The sequence below is a fragment of the Zootoca vivipara genome, chromosome 5 (assembly GCF_965207765.1).
Source record: "Zootoca vivipara chromosome 5, rZooViv2.hap1.1, whole genome shotgun sequence".
In the NCBI taxonomy this organism is placed as follows: domain Eukaryota; kingdom Metazoa; phylum Chordata; class Lepidosauria; order Squamata; family Lacertidae; genus Zootoca; species Zootoca vivipara.
This window is the reverse complement of record NC_142588.1, coordinates 57768440-57788133: the sequence shown is the minus strand read 5'-3', so window position 1 is coordinate 57788133 and position 19694 is coordinate 57768440. Positions and strand designations below refer to the sequence as shown.

The window sequence follows — 19694 nt, the reverse complement described above, 5'->3', positions numbered from 1 at the left end:
CCCTGGAGGAATGTGACACACAGAAGTAGGACAGTCACAAACGACACTTTGTTATTAGAGTTGCAAAATCGCTTCCATGCTCTCACCTTGGACACCGATACTGGGCCAGAGGAGCTAGGACAGCAGTTGCCAACCTCAGAAGACACGAAGGTGGCTGTGAAAGGTACAGTGCACAGAACAATTATTGCCACCACCCCCACCACACCACCCTAGTGGAGAAAGAGACAGGTGGCGATGGATTTGGAGGAGTCGTTTTCCATTCTTGACCTAACCCCATCAGATCCAAGGTTATTGACCGTGGATGAGTATGCTGATAACGTACTTGCTACTTTTGTGGAGACGACATTAGAGAAAGGGAATTTCAGCCTTGAGATGACAAGCTGGGAGGAAAGAGTAGGAACCATAAGTTTGTAACTTATCCCAGCAATAGCAAACCATAAGTTTTTAACTTATCCCAACAATATCAAAATAAGCTCCAATAAACAAGAAGGGAAGAGTCGAGAACAACAGAAGCAGACCTCAGAATGCTCCAAGCAGCCTTTGGAAGGCCCATCCCATAGAATGATTACTGCTACTCCGAGGAGGAGGAGGAGGAGGGACAAGTGGTGGTGATAGGTGACTCCCTACTGAGGGGAACAGAGGCAGTAGTGTGTGGAGAAAACAGGATGTCACAGGAGGTGTGCTGTCTTCCAGATACAAAGATTCACAATGTGACAGAGAAGTTGCCAAGTCTTTTAAAGCCCACTAACCACTACCCCTTCTTTCTGATTCATGTGGGTACAAATAATACTGCCACACATAGGCTGCAACACATAGCGAAGGGACTATGAGACATTGGGAAGGAAGCTAAAGAGATTTGGGGCACAGGTAGTCTTTTTATCACTCCTTCCTGTTGAAAGTTGTGGCCAAAGAAGAGAGAGGAAAATACCTGGCTGTGCAGGTGGTATCATTAGGAAGGAATTGGCTTCTTGGGTCATGGTCTCTGCTTCCTTGAAGTAGGACATCTGGCGAGAGATGGGCTGTACCTCACAGCAGTCTTGGGAATCTGATCAGGAGAGCTTTAAAATAGATCTTGAGGGGGGGGGGAGAGAAAACTATAAGATCGACAAAAGAGCACCTGGCACTGGGGATAATAGCTTCATTGATGCACAGGAAATGGAGGTGGCACTCCAGAAACCTGCGAAAGGGCAAGAAACTACAGGAAGGAAGCAGCTGCAGGGAACAATTCACGGTTTCAGTTGTCTCTACACAAATGCACAGAGTATGGGAATCAAACAAGATGAACTGGAGCTCTTAAAACAGGATGGCAAATACGACCTGGTAGGCATTACTGAAACCTGGTGGGATGAGACTCATGACTGGAATGTAGGAATTGAGGGGAATAACCTGTTCAAAAGGAATAGATCGAACAGAAAGGGAGGAGCACTAGCATTGTATATAAAGGATTGTACACCTGTGAATAAATCCATGACCTGGAGCATGAAAAGCAGATTGAGAGTATACAGGTAAAAATTGTAGGAAAAGGCCCTCTCTCTGGCAGGTACCTGCCTTAGCTCAGATGGTGGGCACACCCCTTTGAAGTGTGAACATTTATATTTAAAAAGCACCATAATTAGAGTACAGTGATACCTCGGTTTAAGAACAGTCCTGTTTACGAACGATTCAGTTTATGAACTCCGCAAAACCAGAAGTAGTGTCCTGGTTTGCGAACTTTACCTCAGTCTAAGAACGGAATCTGAATGGTGGAAGGGCACCAGCGGCGGGAGGCCTCATTAGGGAAAGCGTGCCTCGGTTTAAGAATAGTTTCGGTTTAAGAACGGATTTCCGGAACGGATTAAGTTGGTAAACCAAGGTACCGCTGTAATGGCATTTTAGGATCTGATCAGCTTTTGAATTAAATACTCTTTTCTTTCAGCTGAAAGGGTGCCCCATCCAGAGGGCCCAGGCTACTTTGTCAATATTTGTGGTAGATTAATCATCAACAGATAAATTCCCATAGCTTTCTTTGCTGTTGATCTAAATAGCACTTTGTCCTTCCTAATCAGGTAAGAGACCACAGTCTTTTTATCTTACATTGTCCTGGGGGCTGCTTCCTTTAGGAAAAGGGGTGTTAGGTGGAACCTGGAATTCTTTATTTTGCACATTTCCTTTCAACATCCATACCATTTCATTTCTGATGAGGTTTCAGTTGCTTGATGCCCTTACCCTGTAAAGATTGGAAGTAAATGTGTTACTTGAAAATTTTATCTAGCATCCATCAGTAACTGTAAGAAAGTCAACGGATAAGCTATGCCAATCTGATGCCTTCCTCAGACTTCAAACAGGACAGTCAAAGGAACTGGCTTCTCTGCTCAAGATACCAGCTGAAATATTTTCTTTACCAATAAAATGCAACTATTCTTTGAGTTTGAACTTAATAGAGGCTTCCATCTTCTCCACATGCAGATTTGACAATAAGAGCAGAGCACATAGCTGTCAAGTTTTCCCTTTTCTCACGAGGAAGCCTATTCAGCATAAGGGAATTTCCCTTAAATAAAGGAAGAACTTGACAGCTATGGCAGAACATCTGAGTTACTACAGTGGTACCTCGGTTTACAAACACAATTGGTTCCGGAAGTCTGTACTTAACCTGAAGCGAACTTTCCCATTGAAAGTAATGGAAAGTGGATTAATCCATTCCAGACAGTCCGTGGAGTACTTAAACTGAAGCGTACTTAACCTGAAGCGAACTTTCCCATTGAAAGTAATGGAAAGTGGATTAATCCGTTCCAGGCGGGTCCGCGGAGTACTTAAACTGAAAGTACTCAAACCGAAGCGTACTTAAACTGAGGTATGACTGTATTGCAATGCATTAACTGAATGGTTTTAGATGATAATTAAAATCCTTCAAAGTTGTGAATTTTTCTTGCCTTTCAATCCCTTTATTTCTATATTTGTTTCTCCCTTAATCCAATCCCCACTCCCCTGGTTTTGCTCCCATTTTTCCTGGTTATCTCTCATCTCCTGTATTTGAGCAATACATTGGTGTTCTTTTTCTTCCCCATGTAGGTAACTTATACGCCAAATCCCACTAAATAGTCTACCCACTTCAGCTGTATAATGGCTAAAGTTTCCTCAAGTGTGGCCTTGCTTTTACTAGCGTACTCCCTCTACAGCAGCCTACCAAGCTCATTGTCAGGTAGGTACTTATTATCCACAGAGTGCAACAGTGACTGTAGATCGGAGGTGGCTTAACCTGTGGTCTTCCATATGTTGTTCGACTCTTATCTCCCATCAGCCCCAACTAGAATGGCCATTAGTCAGGGGTTGATGGGAGTTGTAGTCCAGCAACAGCTAGAGGGCCACAGGTTAGCTACCCCTTACTGTAAAAAAGAGAGGACAATATGAATATTCATACCATAGCTAAGACCTAACACTATCAGTACTTAACTATAAGCACAAGAGGAATTCCATCCTAAATCACTGCTGTGGCCTCCCTTTTACTCGCACAATTTCTACCCTGGGATTAACCCTGGAGTTGCATCACTGTCAGCAAATATTTTTCCCTATCACGTAAACTGTATTACATAAGGGGGTGGGCTGGGATGACCTAGTGTGCCTCCTCCCTAACTTCTTAGCTCTACACACAAGGAGACATGCAACAGAATCCTATCCATGCGTACTTGGAACTAAGCTTACTTGATATCTGAAGAGGTGTGCATGCACACGAAAGCTCATACCAATAACAAACTTAGTTGGTCTCTAAGGTGCTACTGGAAGGAATTTTTTATTTATTTTTTTGTTTTGACTACGGCGGACCAACACTGCTACCTACCTATATTTGGAACTAAGTACAGTAACATTGTGTTGAGTGTGTTACTTCCTAGTAAATGCGTTTAGGATTTCAGCCTTCATTTTTTTTAAAAAAAATGTTTGTATTGGGTCTTCAAAGGAAACATGGGAACATAACACACACACACACCCATGTTAAACTGTGTCCTCTACCCAACCGCCCCGCCCAAACCACAGGTCCCTATGGGTATACATTATTCCAGACTTTCAAATGTGAGTCTAGTGGATTTCCCTGTATAATTGATGTTCTGTCATGGATGTAATAAAAGGGTACCAGGTCCAGGGCTGGCCCTATGATGAACCGCCCTGAGACCTCCAGGTATAGGGTGGTATATAAACTCAATAAATAACAACAACTAGACACCACAAGACCATTGCCTCAGGTGGCAGGATCCTGTTTGGCCGTGGAACAGACTCTCACGAGAGGTGGTGGACTCTCCTTCCTTGGAGGTTTTAAAGCAGAGGTTGGATGGCCATCTGTCATGGATGCTTTAGCTCAGATTCCTGCATTTCAGGGGGTTGGACTGGATGACCCTTGGGTCCCTTCCAACTTTATGATTCTATGATCCAGGAGTGGCAGATCCTGCTGCTGAACCTGCCGGTTGTCTGCAGGTGAAGTGGCCGCCACTGGCACTGATGCCAGTGCTGAAGCCTGCGGCCTGCCCTGGGAGACGTCTGCTCCAGCAGCTCAGCAACAGCACTCATTTTGTGTTTGGTTCTGCTGATGCTGCTGTCCGGAGTATGGGAATGTTAGGGATGTGGATTAGGATATATTATTAGATAGATCCTATCCAAGCTTGTGTTAGCAAGCTTCCAATATTAGCAGAGTGACATTCCCCTTTTGTGCGCAGCAAAGCATGTGCGTTAGATTCGCTAGAATCTCTATAACAATATTACACTTTATAGTTCAATATTACACTTCCTGGCAAAGGTCCCCTTTGTCCCTCTTAAAAGAAATACACAACACAGTGTTTATAAAATAAGATAGAGTTTACTTACAGTTTCATCCTGAGTTACAGCATAATCTCAGAAAGGCAGGCTTGCTTAGAAAAGTTACAAGTATATATACATCTAGAGACTACTTAGTAAAGTAAGACTCCATTTGGTCTCACTCTTGGCTGCAGGCCTAGAGTGAGAACCATGCTAACTGGAGATTCTCTGGAGATGTGTCCTCATCGAGGGAGGAAGTAGCTAAGAGAGAGAGTGATTGCAGGCTAGGGCTTTTGTCTAATCCAACTCATTTGCATGTCTGAGGGAACAGGAACTGACCTGTAGTCAGGTGTCCCTCCAGAGTTCCTGTTAGTGGACACTCTAGGAACTGTTGTGACTTGTCTGCCCCAGTGTTCCATCCCACAAACCCCTTCTCAGGCAATTCACAACATTCATTACATACAAAACAAAACATAAGCAACTTTATTCAACCACCCAAGAGTCCCAGCTTGACACGCAGGTTCTGGAAACTCTGTCTTGGCAGGGGTTTCGTCAGGATGTCTGCTGTCATCTCCGATGTGCAGCAGTACGACAGTTCGACAAGTCCATCTTGTATCATCTGGCGAACGTAGTGGTACCTGACCCCAATGTGTTTTGAGCGTGCTAGGAACTTCTCATTCTGCACCAGCTTTAGACAGCTTTGGTTGTCCTCCAGCAGGCTTATAGGTTCCTTTCTCTCCACGCCAAAGTCTGTTAGGAGTTGGTCCAGCCAGGAAATCTCTCTGCACGCTTCTGTAGCCGCAACATATTCCGATTCTGTAGACGATAAAGCTATACATTTCTGTTTATAACTGCCCCATGTGATAGCTCCGCCCCCATACATAAAGACATGCCCGCTTGTGGATTTATAATCAGAATTATCACCCGCCCAGTCAGCATCAGTGTACCCAATGAGCTTAGGGTCACTGACAGCTGGTAACTTTAATTTACAATCCATTGTACCCTTAAGATATCGAACCACCCTCTTCACACCAACCCAATCATGCTCAGTGGGACTACTCACTTTCCTGCTGAGAATCCCTACTGCATTGGCTAAATCAGGTCTGCATGTGGTAACTAAATACAAAAGTTTACCAATTGCTGAACGATACTCTGTGTTGTTTGGCAGCAGCTTCGAATCCTCTTGGTTCTTTAAGAAGTCTGTAGCCATCGGGGTGTCGACGGGTTTTGCATCCTGCAATTGCATACTCTCCAACAGTTCAATTATCTTTTGCTTCTGATTAAGTAGAAATGAACCATCCTGTTCTCTTTTCACTTGAATCCCAAGGTAATACTCAACTGGTCCTAATTCCTTCACTTGCACTTCCTTGTTGAGGTGCTGGACTACATTTTTATAATCCCTGTCATTTGACGTTGCGATTAAAAGGTCGTCAACGAAGGCAAGAATATAAGAAAATTGTCCATTACTCTGCTTAGTGTACAAACACTTGTCAGCTTCACCTTGCTTGTACCCAAGTTTCACCAGCATTCCATGCAATTTCAAGTTCCAGGCTCTGGCTGCTTGTTTTAAACCATACAGTCCCTTTTGAAGCTTGCAAACCAAATGTGCCTCATTTGGCTTTATAAAACCTTTAGGCTGCTTCATGTAAATTTCTTCAGAAATTTCCCCATGCAAAAACGCAGTAGCTATATCGATGTGTTTCACCTCCATCCCTTTTGATGCTGCGATGCTTAAAAGTAATCTTACGCTACTGTATCTTACTGTCGGTGCAAAGACTTGGTCATAGTCGTGGCCATATTGCTGTGAAAAACCTTGTGCCACTAGTCTTGCTTTGTAACGTTGCACCTCCCCTTCTGAACCCCTTTTAACCTTGAACACCCATTTGCTCCCAATTGCTTTCTTACCAGCAGGCAATTCTGTGAGTGTCCAGGTCTTGTTCTTGTGCAGTGCGTCAATCTCCTCCTGCGCGGCTTTCCTCCAGAGACTGGCTTCGGTGGCTGGCATCTGCTCTACCTCTTCCCAAGTGGAAGGTTCTGGTGGAGACGCCGACCCTGCAAAGTAGGACAGTCGTAGTGGCGGAACGCCCTTGTTGGTTCTGGATGAGCATCTGACCTCTGGTTGTGCAACCGCATCAGCATCCTCATCCTCCTCCAACGCTGGCATGTCCACGTACAGCTCCTCCTCTTCGTCTCTGGTGCCGCCAGGGGTCTGGACCTCTGCATCTTCTGGGGTGTCGCCTGTAGGGGGTGTTGTGACACTAGAAGGTATATTAGTTCCTTGTGCTAAAGGAAAACTTATAAACTCTTCATCTGGTGACTCTCTAGAACAGTCAATAACAGTGTTCTTTGTATCAAACTTTCCTAGTTCATCAAAATGAACCACATGGTATGGGTCTACTCTGCCACTCTTTGGATCTAGAACTCTATATCCCTTTCCTCCAGGAGCATATCCAACCAGGATACCTGCTATTGCTCTGGAGTCAAGCTTGTGTCTGCGCTCTTTGGGCACGTGGTAATAACAGACACTTCCAAACACACGTATGTGCTGCAGACTTGGGACTCTCCCGTGCCAAAGTTCAAATGGTGTGCGTTCTGCACCCTTTGTAGGCAATCTGTTTTGCAAATAAATCGCCGTATTCGCCGCTTCACCCCATAGCTTCTGTGACAAGTTGGCCTCTTTTAACATGCACCTTGTCATCTCCATAATAGACCTAAACTTTCTCTCAGCAATGGAGTTCTGTTGAGGCGTGTAAGCAACTGTAGTTACATGTGCTATGCCTTCTTGTGCCATGATGGCCTTCATCTGCCGTGAGCAAAACTCTCCACCATTATCCGAAATTAAGGTGGAAGGAGCTCTCTGGAATTTGTTCTTCACCATGTTTAAGTACAGTTTGAACAATTCCGGTGTCTGACTCTTTTCTTCTAGAAAATATCCAACACAATATCTTGAGAAGTCATCTATAAATATCAGAATGTACTTATTGTTTCCTAGGGAAGGTACATTCAGCGGACCACATAGGTCAGTATGAACAGTGTCCATGACTTTTGTGCTTCTCTTCTCTGTACAACGTGGGAAGGAAGGCTTGACTGCCTTTTCAGTTATGCAAGTTGTACAGTTTGGCATTGGTGTACTGCAATTCTTTACCTGTAGACCTTTTACCAGATTTTCCTTCTGCATTTTCAGGATAAGGTTGGTATCCCTGTGTCCAAGCCTTTTGTGCCAGAGTTCCAGATCTGGTTGATCCTTTCTGCTGGGTTGTGCAACCCTTGCAGACTCATTCTCTGAAATATCAATCTCATACACATCATTGATTAGTTTGGCTTGAATAAACACTTCACCATCTTTTATCACATTGCATTGTCCATTTTTAAATATAATTTCAAAACCTTTCTTGTCCAAGCTAGACACACTTATTAGATTACAGTTCAGCTTTGGTGCATACTTAACATTACTCACTGTAGTATCAAAAGACTCATTGTTCACTTTGAAATTCAAGTTCAAAGATCCTGCACCTATTGACTTTATAACATTTCCATCAGCAATTTCAATCTCAGACTGTTTATTATTGTCTATTTCATTGAAATATTCCCTTTTATAACAGAAGTGGCTGCTTGCTGCACTGTCCAGAAGCCACTTATTGCGCTTTCCTTCACAGCTCTGGAAAGCTACATTTCTTTCTTGCAATATCGTTGCACGCCCACGACCCCCCTTCTTTTCGCCTTTTGGTGGAAAGGGGCGGGATTTATTCCTAGGTGCCCGGCATTCCTTCGCCATGTGCCCTTTTAAATTGCAGTTAAAGCAAATTATTTCCTTTGGCGTTTGTCTGGACCTTTGGAAATGCTTGGAAGCATAATTAGTGTCCTTTCTCCCTGTATTCCTTTCTGAAGAATCAAGGTAATCTCTGCATTCCTCTCTCAAATGATCAATCAGTTCTTCAAAAGTCAGGTCCCTTTTGTGATCCATGCAACTCTTGAATGAACTGAAGCTTGGTCCTAGAGATGCTATCAAAAATGAAACCTTTGTTTCTTCATCAAGGGCTTTAGTAGTAAGATCAATCCTCTGAACAATTTCACTAAACTTGCTGATATGGTCAGTGAATTCTTCTCTTGAATTCATCCTCAGCGCAGTTAATTTGCTCATCAAATTCCTGTAGGAGTTCTTAGTAGATGCTCCATACCTGCGCTCAATATCTTTTAAGATTTTAGCTGCATCATCTTTGCTATTAACTGATGTTAGATGGCTGTTGCGAAGTCCACTCAAAATTATGTATCTGGCCTCGCTGTTCATGCGTTTCCAACTTGCTATCTTAGCTAAATCCTCTGCTGTTGTGCCAGTAGGCATAGGCTTTTCAATGGCATCCAAAACATTCCTTGCATCTAAAAATGCTATCAGGCGTTGTTTCCAAAATACGTAATTGTGGTCATCTAAAGCCATTAATCCTAGGTTAACTCCACTATCAAAATCTGCAAAAACCATCTTGGAATCTCAAAATTCTAAAAATTTCTCTAAATTCAAAAATTTGCCAAAAATTCCAAAATCAAAATCTCTAAAAATATCTCAAAATGCAAAATAATCTTCACTGCCTCTGAGTTCTCAGTGCTGTAAACTCTGAGGGAGGGGAGGGGTAGCTAATCCCCTAGGCACACTGGATAACAATAGACCATGTGCTTACCAGGAAGTTCTAACTGAAAAAATCCTACTCAGTTCAAAATCACAATCCAAAGCAATCCTTCAAAAATACACAAAAATACGCAGTCCTGGGCCCATAACCCTTTATGGGAATGTTAGGGATGTGGATTAGGATATATTATTAGATAGATCCTATCCAAGCTTGTGTTAGCAAGCTTCCAATATTAGCAGAGTGACATTCCCCTTTTGTGCGCAGCAAAGCATGTGCGTTAGATTCGCTAGAATCTCTATAACAATATTACACTTTATAGTTCAATATTACACTTCCTGGCAAAGGTCCCCTTTGTCCCTCTTAAAAGAAATACACAACACAGTGTTTATAAAATAAGATAGAGTTTACTTACAGTTTCATCCTGAGTTACAGCATAATCTCAGAAAGGCAGGCTTGCTTAGAAAAGTTACAAGTATATATACATCTAGAGACTACTTAGTAAAGTAAGACTCCATTTGGTCTCACTCTTGGCTGCAGGCCTAGAGTGAGAACCATGCTAACTGGAGATTCTCTGGAGATGTGTCCTCATCGAGGGAGGAAGTAGCTAAGAGAGAGAGTGATTGCAGGCTAGGGCTTTTGTCTAATCCAACTCATTTGCATGTCTGAGGGAACAGGAACTGACCTGTAGTCAGGTGTCCCTCCAGAGTTCCTGTTAGTGGACACTCTAGGAACTGTTGTGACTTGTCTGCCCCAGTGTTCCATCCCACACGGAGAAGCAGGGAGCTGCATTTTGCTATGCTGATGGACATGGGTGTAGCCAGAATTTATTTTTGTGGGGGGGGCAGGTTTTATGTGGGTGGGGGGAGAACTGAGTTATCTGTGACGCTGTTGGTCAGTAACCTAACTATTTTTATTTACTAAATTGTTGGTATAAAATTGCTGAATGAAGTCTGCAGGATTGCAGCTTGAATGGAAGAATCAAGGTTCATCATGCCAGCTGATTTTGCTTTCAACAACTACCAGACTTTTAGGAGACATCTGAAGGCAGCCCTGTTTAGGGAAGCTTTTAATAGTTTATTGTATTTTACTGTTTTGTTGGAAGCCACCCAGAGTGGCTGGGGAAACCCAGACAGATGGGCGGGGTATAAATTTATTATTATTATTATTATTATTATTATTATTATTATTATTATTATTATTAGGACTTGGGTGGCGCTGTGGGTTAAACCGCAGAGCCTAGGGCTTGCCGATCAGAAGGTCGGTGGTTCAAATCCCCACGACGGGCTGAGCTCCCGTTGCTCGGTCCCTGCTCCTGCCAACATAGCAGTTCAAAAGCATGTCAAAGTGCAAGTAGATAAATAGGTACCACTACAGCAGGAAGGTAAACGGTGTTTCCGTGTGCTGTTCTGGTTCGCCAGAAGCAGCTTTGTCATGCTGGCCACATGACCTGGAAGCTGTACTCCCTCGGCCAATAATGCAAGATGAGCGCCGCAACCCTAATGGTCAGGGGTCCCTTTACCATTATTATTATTATTATTATTATTATTATTATTATTATTATTATTATTATTATTATTATTATCTTCCTAGTTTTTATGAGAAAAGAAGAGGCAAACCAAATCCTGAGAATTCATAAACGTGCCAACCATTTCTTGGAGGAGGCTCGCCAAGGAAATATGGAAAGAGAATGCAATGAAGAAAGGTGTTCGTTTGAAGAGGCAAGAGAGATTTTCAAATCGGAGGAGAAAACGGTGAGGAATTGAACTAGAGGAAATATAATGCTGGTTTGGACAGCTGTGAAATACAAGGATATATACCTATCCAAATACCCCACAGAGTCAATCACATCAGATAGGCATAGAATAGCCTGCTGTCCCACTCATATGATTCAACATAATAATTGTTTTATTGATTGATTGATTGATTGATTGATTGTAATTATTTGTTACCCCACTCTTTAGCTGGAAAACCTTCCAGAGCAACTTGCACATTTTTTAAAAAATGCCCTCAGGTTTACTATCTAAAAGACGTATGGAAGAAAGGATGGGAAGGAAGAGGGGGGAAATAGGTAGAAAATATATAACTCAAACTCATAACTTATTAAAATCAACAAATAAAATCAATGATTAAACAAATGAAAGTGTCTTCCCTTACTCATACTCTCAAGTGTGATGGGTGGGGCTTTACACCCACTTCCACAGCTTCTACAGAATGTCATACTAAAGAGGTAGGTGGGGTCATGGCCTGTTTTCTCTCCTATGACCCAGACCAAGTACGAATGGGATCAGTGTACTATGTAAGAACTTGAGTTAGTAAGGCAAAGATTTGTAGCATTGGAACAAGGGGGTGGGGGTGGCAATGTATAGAAGTAGGCTATTTCATCCATCAGAAGTATCTTAATTTAACTAATACAGAAAATCATTTCTATATTTTTTTTAAAAAAATTGAAAGTTCTTTCCCCTAGTGTTCTTCAGCCTGTTCACCCAATATTTCATTTTTTACCAATTTGCAGGTGGAGTTTTGGTTCACGTACAACAGTAAGAGATTTTTTTTTCCTTCTGTTTTGTGCTGTCAACTGGTTCATAATGCAAAGTGAAGGCCAAAAAAGGCCTCAGAAGGTTCCTTTGGTCCTACCCCTCTTGATCATCCATTGTTCATTGAATACATTTTTGTTTCTGGCAGGCTTTTGGCTTGCTAGGCTGAGATTTTTTTTTAAAAGAAAAGTATACTGATATGTGTTAGATTGTTTTCCCCCATCTTCCCTGTTTGAGTGTCACAAAGTTTTACTGACATTAATTTTGTATGTAATTTTAATGTTGTAACTGTGTTGTGTATTGCAGAGTGTAAAGCATTTAAATAATACCTCCCTCCCCTGCAAGGCCATCTTTTTAATGCCTTGATTTTTTATCACAAGCTAGGTGGCGCTGTGGGCTAAACCACTGAGCCTAGGGCTTGCTGATCAGAAGGTCGGCGGTTCAAATCCCTGTGACGGGGTGAGCTCCCGTTGCTTGGTCCCAGCTCCTGCCAACCTAGCAGTTCGAAAGCACGTCAAAATGCAAGTAGATAAATAGGAACCGCTATAGCGGGAAGGTAAACGGCGTTTCCATGTGCTGCTCTGGTTTGCCAGAAGCGGCTTTGTCATGCTGGCCACATGACCTGGAAGCTATACGCCGGCTCCCTCGGCCAAAAATGCGAGATGAGCGCGCAACCCCAGAGTCGGTCACGACTGGACCTAATGGTCAGGGGTCCCTTTACCTTTTACCCCCGCAAGGCCATCTTTTTAATGCCTTGATTTTTTTATCACAAGCTTCTCTCCTTACATACAGATTTGGACACTTGTAAAGAGAATCCCTGTAAGAATGGTGGCATCTGCAAGGTTAAACGCTATGTAACTGTTTGCACTTGTCCTCCCAGATTTGGAGGGAGCCACTGTGAAATAGGTGAGTACAGAATATGGGCTGATATGAACATTTGTTAACTTGTTTGCTTGCTTCCCTAAGATACTTATATGCCAGCCATAAGTACAAAACTGAAAACAGTTCAATGCACATTTAAAACATATGGCTTCCTCCAGAGGATCCTGGGAACTGGAGTTTGTTAAGGGTGCTGGGAACTCTTATCTCTGAGGAATATATTACAGTTTCCAGACTTCTTCTGTTGCCCATGTAGCTGCATTACAGCACCTGTTGCTATTATGTCATAGCATCTATGACATGTTACGTATAATGACTGCCTATTATGCAGCCATATCATAGCATTATGCAGTCATACCATAGCATCCATTACACATGATAAATAATGACACCCCCCCCCCAAATGTATACTAATGCAGAGAAATTTGAATGCTGGTACAAGAATGGTGGCTGCTGGCAATATTGCCACGACAATGAACGTTCGCTTCAAGTGACCTGTTCCTGTGCGTTGGGATATACGCTAAGTGAAGATGGAGAGAGGTGCACACCGTCAGGTACTTAATACTGATTGAGATGCCCCTCATGTTTTGGAATAGTGCTTTCCATCTTACAAAATGTTTCGTTCTCATTTTCCCCTCCTGCTGCTGAAAGGTGAAGCAATGTTGGCTTGCTCCTAGCCACTTAGAATGAGTTTATAATTCTGCAGGGCTGCGAAAAGTATCTCCTCCATTCATACCAACACTATAGTTCTAGCAACATAGATACCATATTGATTGCATGCTTCATTGTTTGCCTAGGGGCCAAGCTTGCATTTTGTGAACACCCAGAGCCAAACATCCAACCAAAAGGAACTGTATCCTGCAGCATGTTTTTATTAGCTATACAATTGCAATTGCACCTGCTGCCAGTTAATAGCTACTCCAAATTATTAATTCAGCTTTCCACTCCCATAAGGAATTACCAAACAGCTGATTTCCCTCTGATGCATTTAGTGTTTGTTTGTTTTCTTAAAAAATGTTTAGGGGTACTCTCATTTTCCTACTCATATTGAAATACTGCCCCTCAATGAGGCCAAACTTAGATTCACAAAATGTTTTGGGGTATGCCTACCCCTGCATTGTCTGTCCCGTCCCCATCCCCCCGAAAAAAGCACTGGATGCACAACATCACCAACCTTTAGGCCAGTGTTTCCCAACCAGTGTGCCTCCAGATGTTTTGGGACTACAACTCCCATCATCCCTAGCTAGCAAGACCAGTGGTCAGGAATGATGGGAGTTGTAGTCCCAAAACATCTGGAGGCACACTGGTTGGGAAACACTGCTTTAGGCTCTCTGTTTCCCAATACTAATTCACACCCTTCAGAAATGGGAACCAATTATCCAGGCCTATCTGTACATTACAGTATTTTTGAATGCTTATTATTTACATGTATATCCTGCCTTTCCACCTAGGCGCTTAGGGCAGAGTGCATGGTTTTCTCTTTTATTCTCACACCAACCATTTGAGGTAGTAGGATAGGCTGGAACCACTGGCCTAAGGTCACCTAATGAGCTTCATGGCTGAGTGGGAATTTGAACCTGGGTCTTCCCAATCCTATCTCTAAGGATTTGGTACAGTTAAGGAGGTGGGGAATGTTTCTCTCCCTCCCCCCCTTTTCCCCCCAATGATTCTGAAGGGGGTGGGGCAGAAATCTTCTGAGGTGTTGAAAGTGATTGTTCTTCCTTAGGTTCCTCACTTTTCATGTTACAAGCAATGGGATATAAATGCCAGGAAATGTCATGTGGTGTTGCCACCTTCATTTACTTGTCTAAACAGACTGCTTTACGCACAGCAAATTTGACTAATCCCACCCCCACCCCTTTAAAGATCGCTTTCCCTGTGGACTGGTTAAGAGATCAACACGCTCTAACAAGGAAGGATCAGAAGAGTACAACCAAACTAATGCTTGGGATATGACTGGGACGGATACAAGAGTTGCTCAGGAGAACGTGGCCCACTGGAATCAGTCATTGGCTCACAACTCCTCAGCAAGCCTGAATGACACAGTGGAGGGAGAGGCTGAGGAAGAAGGCACCGAAGAGATGAAAGGAAACTTCACAGACCCCTTCAGCTGGCTCAACTTAAATGACGGTGCTGAAATGGATGGTTCCAGGGTAGTTGGAGGCTCGCTCTGCCACCCAGGAGGCTGTCCCTGGCAGGTACAGATACTGTTTTGACAAAATTGCCTCACTTTACATTGTTGTAGTTGTGCAATGGCAGGGCCAGGTCATATGACCAGTGAATTAACTTTAAACAAACAGCAAAATAGCACTGTGAGCATCTGTCATCACCTCCCCTTCAACAGCATGGCCCCATCTGCACTGTACATTTAAAGCTCTTTAAAGAGCCATGGCTTCTCCCAAATAATCCTGGGAGCTGTACTTGGTTAAGGGTGTTGAGAATTGTTAGGAGGCCTCTGTTCCCCTCAGAGAGCTGTAATTCTCAGTTTCACGAGAAGAGGGAGTGATGGTTAAACTACTCTGGAAATTGCACCCTGAACAAACCACAGTTCCCACAATTCTTTGGGGGAAAGGCATGAGTTTTTAAAGTGGTGTTATCCTGCTTCAAATGTATATTGCAGATGGGCCTTTGTTGGAACACTGTCCCCCAATGTCTGTTTGCTTGAACCTGTGGGAAGCTGCAAATGTAACTCACATACGTAGAGACATTTGCTGCACATCGTTATATCTCTCTATAAGACCCCCTTCTTGCATTTTTGTTTCACTGCTAAATAACTGAATTGCCTTTAAAGAAAATTCCCATACATATATTCCTTCACCTCTCCCTATATTGCTGGTTATTGATCTCGTTTCCTTGGATTTTTGTTTTCCTTCCATAACTTGTTCAAGGTTCCTATCTGAACATCCCTGCAGTAGTAATAGCAACAACAACAACAATCTTATATGCCTCCATCTGATTAGGTTGCCCTATCCACTCTGGGTAGCTTCCAGGAATTAAAACATGAAACACAGTAAAACATCAAACATCAAAAACTTCACTATACAGGGCTGCCTTCAGAAGTGTTCTAAAAGTCTGATAGTTGTTTATTTCCTCAATGTCTGATGGGAGGGCATTCCACAAGGCAGGCACACATGACTGCTGTGTAGAGTGTATGCGTATTTGATTGAGTGAATCAACAGTTACTTCTTCCCGCAGGTACTGCTCCAAAATAAGAGAGGTTACGGTTTCTGTGGTGGCAGCTTAATCAGCAGCCGGTGGGTGCTCACTGCAGCACACTGCCTGGATACCGTTATCCCAGATCAAGTTACTGTAGGTAAGCCACAAGGTTGCACGGTTTGTTCTTTTCCAAGCATGCCCCCAAGAAGATACAATGGACTCTTACATCTATCACTGTTTCACTATTATTATTATTTTAAAGAGCCTTCAAGGTCATTGAGATTAGTGCATTGAGATTACAAACTTTTCCAATGTTGTTATCAGCACCCAACAAATTGCCAGTTTTTAAGTTAAACTTGTACCGGGTAGGTGCAGTTTCATGGAAGACTTGATACTGAAGTGCAATATAGCAAACCTGCAATTTATGGGGGGAAAGACTTTGGCAATGGCACCTGCCATTGAACCCAATGTTTTTTTACTACACGGCCGCCCCCACCCCCACCTGCGTGTGACAGCGTATACGTTCAGTGCCAGGAAATAGATAGATAGATAGATAGATAGATAGATAGATAGATAGATAGATAGATAGATAGATAGGATGAATCATACCAGGAAATGGCAAGAGAGAGCTACAGAAAACCTCCCCAGAGCCTGAAGAGTGTGGGTGGAGGAAGCCCTGAAGAGACTGGATCCATAGTGGGGCTTTGTTTAGGCTGCTTAGCTGCCCCAGCTAACACCTGTGAGCCGCTGCTTTTCCACGCATACTCCAGCCTCCAGCCAACCCAAAAGCTTCAACTCCAGATATTCTGGTCTGGATTGGTGAGAGAGCTGGAGAGCAGGACGAAAATGGGCATTTAGAGATTTTTTTTTAGAGGGTGCTCCCCACTTGCGCGATTTTCACTTATGTGCCCAGGGTCCTGGAATGTAACCCCTGCGTGAGTGGGGAGACACCTGTACACAGTGTTGGCTTTTGGTGTGATCCCTGGAACCTAATACCCACATAAGCTGCAGGCTTATGGCAGAACATTAATTGAATAAGAGACTGTGACTTGAAACATTTTGGATCTGCACACTAAAATTGGTTTCTTTGGATCCTTTTCCTATTTCTCCTAAGGCTATTTAAAAATCAGCTTTAATTCCCTTCCCCCTACCCTGCTTCCATTAGGTACAACTAACTGTACAAAGGTATCACACTCTTTTTACATTTCACTTGCCTTTCAGGAGATTTTGACAAACATCAGCGAGAACGGCATGAACAAAAGGTGGGAGTTCGACAGTACTGGAAACATCCTCAGTATGACTCTACGAACTTCAACAATGATATTGCGTTGATCCAACTGACCAGCAGTGTGGTTTTCAGCGAGCACGTACTCCCCATCTGCCTTCCCAACCCTCAGCTAACTACTTTACTGATTGGAGAGGGCGCATCAGGAATGGTTAGTGGATGGGGTGCTACACATGCCAAGGGTAAGTCAACTCGCTTCCTCATGAAAGTCAGCTTGCCTGTCGTGAGCGCAGACACTTGCCGGCCGTCAACCGAGAAGCTCATCACTGACAACATGTTTTGTGCAGGCTATGCTGAAGAAGCACAAGATGCTTGTAAAGGAGACAGTGGAGGACCTTTTGCTGTAGCTTATCGCAGCACTTGGTATCTCCTGGGGATTGTCAGTTGGGGGGAAGGCTGTGCCGAAGTGGGAAAATATGGGGCTTACACACGAGTATCCAACTACATTTCATGGATAAAAGAAACCATTGAAAGCACGACTGATTCTGAAGGACTTTCACGTTCCCTGTAACGGAAGCATTTTTTTAGTATACTCTCTGCACATTTGAGAATTATTTGCAAGTACTTGTGTAGTTAACACTGCAGGATCGCTTCCTCAGCTGTTCTTGAAAGTTGCTCCAGTATCCAGAAATATGAGGCATGGGAGAATTTACACACACATATTCATCTGGGAATAACTTTATTTTAATTACTTTTTTAAAATGAAAATTTTGTAGCCAATTTCCTTTGGGTAATAGTGTGTAGTAAGTTTAGTTCACTTTTTCTACACACACATCTTGCAGTAGTATTGAAGCAGTAACCAGGATGTGAAAGAGGACTCAAGCAATCAATGTTACCTAGCCACGGCATTTTATTTCTCATAATTATTCCAACTTAAACTTCATTAAATATCTAGTCTGCAGCTCCCCACTTTGCTGAGCATGGTGACTTAAGTAACCCCAAATACTTTACGAAGTAAGAGTCATGTTTTGGGACTTGTTTTTGAACGTAAGAATTGTAGGCAATTGCTGTTTTGCATGGGATGTACACTTGGTCTGTCGTGTCAGGGTCTCTCCCTGGCACCCATTCAGATTAATGGCATAAAACACATCATTAAATAAATTTTCAAGTGTCCAATATGGAATGTTATTCTGGCATACACTTAGCCACTCATGTTACTATAATGTTTTTTTGGCTTCAACAGCACAGGAGAGGTATAATTCCTTTAAATTCTCTAGAGCAGGAATAGCTAGCTTTCTTTGGCCAAAGAGCCATCTTCACACAATGGGGTGTAGCCAATCCATGCTGATCTGTGGAGACTGATGAACAATGAGGTGAGGGGGCAATTTACAGCCGCAGCAGGGAGCTGCTCAGAGAGGCATTGATCTCACCACCCACCCCTGTGTTGTGTCTAAATTTATTTCATTTTGCTTCTATAAATATATTATCAATGTCTTCGGAGGTGGACTGTGCCACCAGGCCAGGGATGGATCTCTCTAATAATAGAAGTATTACTAATATTTGTTTGTGCTCAGGCACATTTCAGATACAACAATCTTGCGTCTGATAAACCAGTTTATTTGGACCAGTACTAAGTAGTGTGCCGCCACTCTCGTCTTAAGATAATTCCCTCTGGGTTTGTTAAACTACCTTTTCCACTTATGTTCAATCCAGGAAACTGGGGATTAAATAAACCAAGATTTCAAGCCATGCCTTTGCCCTTGTTTACATGCCAGGTCTAAAACTGATTTAATCTCTGCTTTTCAGTTTACATATAACAAAGAGGAAACTGGTTCAACAAATGACAGAAGTATTGCATTAAGACATGGATTTTTGTGAAGTTCTCACGATTATTCAATTATTGTAAATCATATTTAATAACAAAGATAGCTTATAGAAAGCTTTTGAAATTAAAAGTGATTCTCTCCCCCCCACCACCAGTAAAGGCTCATTCTCATCATCAATGTTACAGAGCAAAAGAAGAACAGGCAGTTATATAACCTGATAGCAGAATTCCGTCAGGCAAAAACAGTAACCAAGTATTTTCTTCAAGTCCACTTAGGTTTCTAGTATCCCACATGTGCCTTTTTCTTACCTACAGTAATGTATAAAGAAGGGGATGTGTTCAATGCTGTACAAGCCAACACCTGCTTGTGCAACAGAACATCAGTGCCCCATGCACTCCCAACCCTCTGGATCAGATTTCTGAGAAGGGTGCAGGGTAGAGAGGTGAAGTCCACTCATGAATCACTAAATGCAATTCCAAGTGTACCCAATACTACTGTAGTCACTACCATTTGCTTTGATCAAAGTGACACAGACCCATTCTAAAACATTTGTTCATAGCTTTAAAACATAGGCTACAGCCCAGAAAAAGGTTCAGTTAAATGCTTAAGTCCAATTGGACTTATGCACAGTAATCTTTCAGCTGGTTATGCCCCTTATCTCTAAAATGAAGCAGCATTACTTAAGATTGTT

General features: G+C 42.8%; 1 protein-coding gene across 2 annotated transcripts; it reads left to right on the top strand.

Moving 5' to 3' along the window:
- The first annotated feature begins 1915 nt into the window (after positions 1–1915).
- LOC148685692 (coagulation factor X-like) lies at positions 1916–18920 on the top strand. Of its 2 annotated transcripts, none has more exons than XM_088669693.1 (9): positions 1916–2045; positions 3049–3178; positions 10974–11134; positions 11896–11920; positions 12710–12823; positions 13216–13350; positions 14663–14994; positions 15992–16109; positions 17174–18920. In XM_088669693.1, the coding sequence occupies exons 2-9, from the start codon at positions 3100–3102 to the stop codon at positions 17746–17748; spliced, it is 1539 nt and encodes a 512-aa protein (XP_088525819.1). In that variant the 5' UTR covers positions 1916–2045; positions 3049–3099; the 3' UTR covers positions 17749–18920. The 2 variants fall into 2 exon arrangements, with proteins under 2 accessions (XP_088525819.1, XP_088525820.1); XM_088669694.1 differs by lacking the exon at positions 1916–2045 and adding an exon at positions 2683–2830.
- The last annotated feature ends 774 nt before the right edge of the window (positions 18921–19694 follow it).